We start from the raw sequence: 7,581 nt of genomic DNA, 5'->3' as shown, positions 1-7,581 counted from the left end.
GAAAGAGGAGCATATCTGAGACTTTAAGCCTCACAATTTACATAATGTTTGTTTTCATCCAATGAAATGTTAAAGTACATGATGGTGGAAGCATAAAACATTGAGATTATCATTAGGAGAGCGTTCAGGGGTACTGAGGAAGAACAAGGAACTAAGATAGATATAATTTTACATTTTAATTAGAGATGAGGAGAGGGAGCATGTTGGTAAATTAAAACTGCTGTAGTGGTTTCCTGATTACATCTTTTTTTTACATTTCCTTGCTTTCCATATTTAGAACAGAATAGATATGTCTTAACTAAGCACCTGTACCAATATCTTTCACTTAGATTTTGCATGTTCGACTGTAATAATATGGAAAATATATGAATTTTGATCATACTATTCTCAGTATCAGAACAATATTTTTTCCTGTCAGAGCCGCTAAGACCCAGTGAAAGCACTGCTCCTCTGCGGCCTCTGTGACGCCTTCACTGACATTTGATTATTGCTTGATGTAGGTGAATGTGAATACCTGAAAAGATCATCAGGCTATACGTCACTCTTGGTTGTGCTAATTTGTTTAAACGATTTCAGTAAAACTGTTAACCTAAAACAGCGTGCCCCAAGCACTTTCACTGTGCGCTTAATTTAGAAAATACAAAGCGAGGCCAAATCCGTAAAAACACTTCAGTACTTATTGTAATTTAAAGGCTCAAACACAGGAACAAAGGTGCTTATAGTGATAGCGGTACCGGTGCAACAAGTAGTATCGTTTGTTTGATAAAAGTAGCAATGGAAGTAGTTGTCCTCGGTTTGACATTCACTTAAGTAAAAGTCAGTGATTATTAGCATTAAGTAACGAGGATTCAATTTGTGGTGCCTTTTCAAATAAGTGAAATTATTATGTGTGTTCACCTGACTGCAGGTGTCTTTACATCTGACTGCGTCATATGCTACTGAATAGTTTAACATTTATCTTACCTCGTGTTTTCGGCGTCCAGTAGGCCTAAGTCAGTTTGTAAGGCCACTTAAGACTGCAGCAGCCGGATAGACGCAGTCTCGCTAAATTTAAACAGTATAGTAAACTACTAACCACTGATAAATGTACATTAGTGCAATGTTTTAGTCATAAACGTGGCTACTTTACCTCCCACCTCTGGGTTGTAGCAGCGGTACTAGGCTGATGTTCGAATATAGGAATTTACAGAGCTTTCGAAGAGGTGCCTGAAGGTAGCGCGTGACTCCAGGAGTACATCCGGGACACTGAGCAGTTTCACATGTCAGTTGGTTCAGCTGTCAAGATTGTCCTGCATGAAGAGAAGCTCCCGCAGATAGTCAGGGTTTTCACCACGTCTTTCAGGAGAAGAGATGGTAACTGTAGTCACATTCTAGTACATTTGCATGTAATGACCAGTCTTAACAGCCTACTGTAAAATTCACCAGCGAGCTCATTTTAATCGTATTGGTTACTGTGAGAGCTAGTTTGCTAATGCTAAGTGGCTAGCTAACGCTGGCAGCAGCACTGACAGGTGGTGAAGTTTAGCTAAACTTAGCACGATAGCCATTTGCTGACTTCCATTCATTTTGCAGGGGCTTACAACACATTCTGTATTTAAGGTTACTGAACGTGTTATCCTGCTCCTGTTAACATTTTAGTACGTAATGTGACTTCTGTCGCAGCCGTTGTCATGTGAACTATCTTAGCTTTCATGAAGCGAAAACCACGTCTTGTAGAAACTTTCTTGTGTGCTGAGTCAACACAAAACACTGTCATGACAGACTGCCACAGTTGTAGACAAGGCACTCCTACTCTCTTAACTGCATTACCTTCTGACACATACACAGACAGGAGCCTCAGGGTCGGTTCTCATGCTGAAACCTGTGAGTGTGTGTTTGCTCTGACAGGCGCTGATGGGGGTTCAGCTGGTGGTCAGCTTGCTGGCTGCCAGCATTATGCAGAGGATGGCTCCACATTGCTCATTTGCGCGCTGGCTCCTCTGCAACGGCAGGTATTGTCACTCTTACAATCTGGTCGCATACAGTCATAATGTGTTGTGCAGTGTTACATGTGCCTGTTGTTTCTTCCAGTTTGTTCCGGTTCAAACACCCATCAGAGGGAGAGCTGTGTGCACTGGCAGGAAAACAGATGCCCAAACAGAACAGGAGAGACAGGTGGGAGCTGGGGGAGGGTCCGACACTGCAGAAAAGAGTCACATCACAGTATGGATACCTAAAGGAAGACTTTGCATTCAACAACTCAAATTTCTAGATCTTTGTGCCCTTTGAAATAAAAGTGCAGATTTGTACTTTTTGTTGCCTATGCTGTACTTTACTTCTAATCAAAAAATGTCATGACAAGCAAGAATTTGTCTCTGTTTGTTTTGTTTTTTTTTTCTTTTGTAAAACTCAATCATAGAAGCATATTTGGTTTTTAACATGTCCTTTTTGTTTGTTATTTCTAGGAGACAAAATGGGGAGAGCAAACCTCTCACTGTGCCCAAAGACATCGACCTTCACCTGGAGAAAGCTCCAGTCAGCGTCATTGATGCCCTGGGTAAAAACAAACACTGCTCTGTCTACATCACAGTGACGTTGTGCAAGTACAAACACTGCCCATGCTCAGCTGTTGACTCACTACTGACCCACTAAATAATTAATCAGTCCTCGGACACTAGTGATGTTCTTTCTTCCTTTTTTCCTACTCTCAGTGCTGCGTTTTTTCCTGGAGTACCAGTGGCTGGTAGATTTCTCAGTCTATGCAACAGGCGTCTTCCTGTTCACTGAGTGCTATTACCATGTGGTGGATGCCAGCAAAGAGGTCAATATTGGCGCTATCTGGTGTGTTCTGACTGTTCTCTTCAGTCTGTATCCTTCAACTGTTAAGTCACTTTATGTCCCAACCAACACATCTTTGAAAGTCCAGATTGAGTGATCCTATAAAACATAATAATCTTATTTTGAAGCTGCTGTCTCAAACTGTTTTCTTGATCAAATGGCAAAGACAACGAAGCATCTAGTCACGTTTGAAAATTGTAACATCTCTTTATCAGGATGCATGCGGAGTGAGAAAAAGCTCTATTAAAATCAAACAAGTGATCTTTTAATATTAGTTAACAAACTAAATACAACGTAGCCTCATTTAGATATACAGTATGGAGAACCCTCCACTGGGTGAGTGCTGCTTTGTCCTCACAGTTGTTTTCACTTAATCTGCGACACTCAGAAAGACCCTTCACACTCTGATGAGCCACTACTTCCGCTCTGAAGAGGGTGGCGAGCGATCAGTGTGCCTTGCCTTTGGCTTTTTGTCTCTGCTTGTGGCCATGCTGGTGCTGGTGGTCAGAGAGGACTACCTGGAGTTTGGCCTGGAATCAGGCTTTTCTAGCCTTTTTGACAACTTGGAAATCTTTGCCAAACAGCAGGGCTACGCCGACTGGTCGTAAGTGTCTGACTTTACAGAGACAGCTTAATTTGATGTTGACTGATCTTGGACCATGTGTGAGAAGACACCACCTTGGTTTTGTATTCTGCGTGGGCCAGCAACAGACTGTACTTGACAAATCTTTTTATTAGATGCAGCCGTGATAATCATTGTTTTTTTGTTTTGACTTGAGAATCCCGGTGACTAAGCTGACAGTGAAGCTCGGTCTGGCTGCTGTCTGTGCTTACATTGGTGCTCTGCTGGCCTTCCCTGGACTGCGACTGGCTCAGACTCATCTTGATGCTGTACAGATGAACTCAGACAGGCCATTCATCCAGTAAGACACTGGATACATTTACACTGCAAAAAGCAATGTACTCCATGCCTTAATAAAAACCATTAGCAGTATTTAGTTCTCTCAGCGGTGCCCCTTGTCTTTCCTGCAGGATTCTGCTGCACATGAGTTTCATGTCTCCAGTCATTGTGTTGATTCTGTGGGTGAAACCCATTGCAAGAGACTTCCTGGCCAACGCACCCATGGGAAAGACCTCTGTCACAATGTGAGTGCATGTGCACATTTACTAATTTCAACCTCAATTATCAGAACAGAAACAGCTATCAAGAAATGCTAGGTGTCGTCCAAACAGTGCCTAGTGGTGGGCACCTGGCTTTTGCTGACATTTGCTGATCTAACAATCTCTTACAGAGTGCCCAGTGCAGTATTTGACAGCATGCGTCTGTGGATCATCGTGGTGCTGTGTGTGCTGCGCCTAGCACTGACTCGTTACCACCTGCAGGCCTACCTCAACCTGGCTCAGAAGTGGGTGGAGCAGATGAAGAAGGAAGCGGGGCGTATCGCTGCCATTGACATTCAGAGGAAGGTCAGATACCATATTTATGTTTTATTCAGTACATGAATCATAAGCAAGAGAGAATTTTGAATATTTAAACAAGGAAGAGTTGAATTTTAGTTTGAATTTGGAATTTTTTCATCAAAGATTTTCTAGGCCACAGAAAAACAATAACTGAAGTGTATGAATGTGCTGTTTTTCAGGTTACACGTGTGTTTTGCTATCTGACTGTAGTCACTCTCCAGTATCTGGTTCCTGTTTTGCTCATCCTCTTCTCCACACTGTCACTCAAGGCGCTAGGTTAGTAAAATACCCACACCGCCACCACCATGACAGCCGCTGCACTGAGGCAAGAAAATATACTCAATCTTCATCTGTTTGCCAGTTGGCTAGCTTAGCTTAGCATAAAGTGTGGAAACAGGGGAAACAGCTACTGCTTCACTACTCCATACTCCAGCACATAACCTCTTTTTGATAAGGATTAAACAGACATTATATAAATGTTTATTAGTGACTATTAGAAGGATGGATTTTGTGAGAGTGGTAAAGCAGATTTCCCAGGTGTCAAACTATTCCTGAGATATTTGCAACTATAATGGATTTAAATATTAGAAACTTCCACAGTAAATGTCTAATTTTAGCGTTGGTGAAACACAATAAGCAAAGGTTTTTTTTCAACAGCCTTTACTTTCTCACTTCAGTGGCAAAATCTAAATATTAACCAATCTTTACCGAACTTACAGGGGACTTCTCCTGGGGAATGGGTGCAGAGGAAACCCCTGGGGTGACACCGGCACTGGTGATGCCCACAGCAGCACCTGTGCTGCCTGGCGGTCTCGATGAAGACGAAGAGGGGGTGGAAGACATGGAGGAAGACATCCAGGCTACTGTAGCTCACCTCTCGGCGACTTTCGCAGCACTGCGGTCTGTCCTCACCCCGCTTTTCTTCCGAGGCTTCTTCGCCTTCCTCACCTGGTGGGTGGCCGCCTGCCAGGTCATCAGCTCTCTGTTTGGCATCTACTTCCACCAGTACCTTATGCAGAGCTAAGTGAGGAAAACAGGGGGGCATACTGCTCTACCTGCAATGCAACTCTAGCCTTCAGCTACTGTTATAATGTTGCAAAGGATTCCTGCTGCATAGAGGGGACATTTCATTAAAACACACACCTACAGACAGAATGCACCATGTTGTTGGGTCTAACAGAAGAATCGATCGAGGTTTGTTGAGAGCAGAATGGTGGTGGACACTGTCTGTTGCAATATCAGCTCCCTCGTTGCTCTCATGACTATTTATGGCCAGCAGGTTACTGGTATCAATAACACCCATGTAAAGAGAGAACGGGAGCCTTAATCATGAAGCAAGTTTCACTTAGTCTGGCTTTCTTTGGGCACTCGTTGACAAATGGTATCACGACCTGGTCACCTATCAGCTGGCTCAGTTCACTCTTCACTAATCCAGTTATGAGCTGGATTACATGCAACATCAAAAGAGCTATGAGTGAAGTACTTAATATGACACAGTGATACCTGTGGGAAAATAAGGTTATTGTGATAGCATTAGGTAATACTCTGCGAGGTGAAATACACCGAACATAATCACACATGTAGAATAGAATAATAAGCCGTAGAGAGAGCAAGAATAATTTCCAAATTTTCAAAATAAAGCTGCAAATAGATATAGGAATTATAATGTAGGCTGTTTCAATATGTAAAGTGACATTTTGGTGCTTTTTTGTCTCATTATGTACAAACTTTAATCTACTTAAATTGCTGCTAAAGATACAGATTGAAAAATAAAATAAATAAAGAAATAAAAGCATGTTAAAGTCTATCTGACCAAAATGTTACACAATTTCCTGAGTCTGAGAAACAGTGAACGCAAAGTTGCGCACTTGTTAGTATGCAGCTATAATAAGGGTTATAGGTTATTATTGTGGTAAACTATCTGCTATTTAAAAGTCCTGTTTAAAACACAGATTGTACACTCGTTCATAGAAAGCAGAGTGATTCTACTATGTCTCTGTTTCTCTTAATTACTTCTTCTTTATTGTGAACTCAGTACTTTTGTCCACATCAAGATTCTGTAGAAATGATGACTCAGTTTTCCCAGTGAGCTGACTGGTCAGGTTAGCCCCACAGCACAGGTTACTATGGTGATCTGTCAGTCAACAGTGAGCCCTGCTTTGTAATACCAGAAAACCTGAGTTAAACCCAGAGATAGCTGGCTACTCCTCTGATCTTGCTTTATGATCCCCAGTCATCTTTCAGCTACTTTAGCAGAACATTTCTTCTGCAACTTTTCAGACAAATCTATGCCTGTGTTACCCGAATGGTTCTTACCAGAACATTATTAAATGCTGCATACTGTATAAGATATTTAATGGTACCAGGTTGAGTATTAGTACTTGTCCAAGTGTAGATAAGACACTTTATTTTTGTGAGGGACTCTTTGTCCCCCTTAAGGAACCGATTCAAGAGTGCTAAATGGTTTTGGTTTGTTTTTGTGATCTTTTTCTGCTTTAATGCTTTAATTGCAAAGAAATAGTAAAGCTCAGACCCAGCCTACTGAGTTAAACACAGCTGAGCACGAGTGAGAATGTGTATTAGCCAAGAACTGTTGCTTTTATATAAAGAGTTTCCTTCAGAATTCCTAAGTGCCTGGGAGCTCAGGGATTTTGAGTCAGTTTTAAAATCCCCTTCCTCCCTGCTCATGTGTATTTGGAATGAATAGAATCTGTTGATAGATTAAAATTAACACTCCAGACTCAGTTCTGTTTTTCCTGTGATTTTCAAACACTAATCACTGGCAACATTTTTTGTTGAAGTGTTTTCATTAGCAACATGTATTTTTAGGTTTTGCTGTTTTTATTTCCAATCAGTTGTGTACATGTAGGATTAATCAAAGTCTACTTTAAATCAGTGTGGTAGCTGTGTATTTTATTTATTTATGACACATCGCCCCAAATAACTTTTGTTATTTGGAAATGATACAGATGCTGTAATTCTGTACTTTTTTTGTATTCTGTTTTGGCAAGTTTTGATTTTGAGTCTTTTGCTTTTTTTTTTTTTTTAATTTGTTTTTTTTTTTTGTTGTTGTTGTTTTTTTAGATAGCATATTTGAATTGAATGCTCTGAAATCATTGTACTGTGAAGTTCATATGAAAATGTAGCTTTTTGAGATTTTCTGAATGCATGGTGTGCAAAGTTTTTGGCTGTAACCTGAACATTTAGTTTTGTTTGTGTGGCAATAAAAACATTATTTTCATGTCACTTTGATGATTCTGCGCTCAACCAAGGAGCGTGGGAGATATTGTAGATAAAACATTT

At 40.9% G+C, this 7,581-nt stretch overlaps 1 protein-coding gene across 1 annotated transcript; it reads left to right on the top strand.

The window, feature by feature from the left end:
* The first annotated feature begins 1,234 nt into the window (after positions 1-1,234).
* Positions 1,235-7,519, top strand: tmem161a (transmembrane protein 161A). The gene is made up of 11 exons (XM_018670248.2): positions 1,235-1,353; positions 1,888-1,991; positions 2,071-2,154; positions 2,445-2,536; positions 2,691-2,847; positions 3,206-3,421; positions 3,597-3,740; positions 3,850-3,963; positions 4,110-4,284; positions 4,458-4,554; positions 4,998-7,519. Exons 1-11 carry the CDS (start codon positions 1,351-1,353, stop codon positions 5,300-5,302), a joined length of 1,491 nt encoding a protein of 496 aa, XP_018525764.1. The 5' UTR covers positions 1,235-1,350; the 3' UTR covers positions 5,303-7,519.
* The last annotated feature ends 62 nt before the right edge of the window (positions 7,520-7,581 follow it).

Source organism: Lates calcarifer, linkage group LG17 (assembly GCF_001640805.2).
Source record: "Lates calcarifer isolate ASB-BC8 linkage group LG17, TLL_Latcal_v3, whole genome shotgun sequence".
Taxonomy (NCBI): Eukaryota; Metazoa; Chordata; class Actinopteri; family Centropomidae; genus Lates; species Lates calcarifer.
The sequence above is the reverse complement of the archived record's forward strand: the minus strand, read 5'-3'. Positions and strand labels throughout refer to the sequence as shown.

Coding starts and splice junctions, on each gene's coding strand:
- tmem161a (XM_018670248.2), top strand. Junction 3,422..3,596: donor CAGGGCTACGCCGACTGGTC/GTAAGTGTCTGA, acceptor TTTTGACTTGAG/AATCCCGGTGACTAAGCTGA. Junction 3,741..3,849: donor TCAGACAGGCCATTCATCCA/GTAAGACACTGG, acceptor TCTTTCCTGCAG/GATTCTGCTGCACATGAGTT.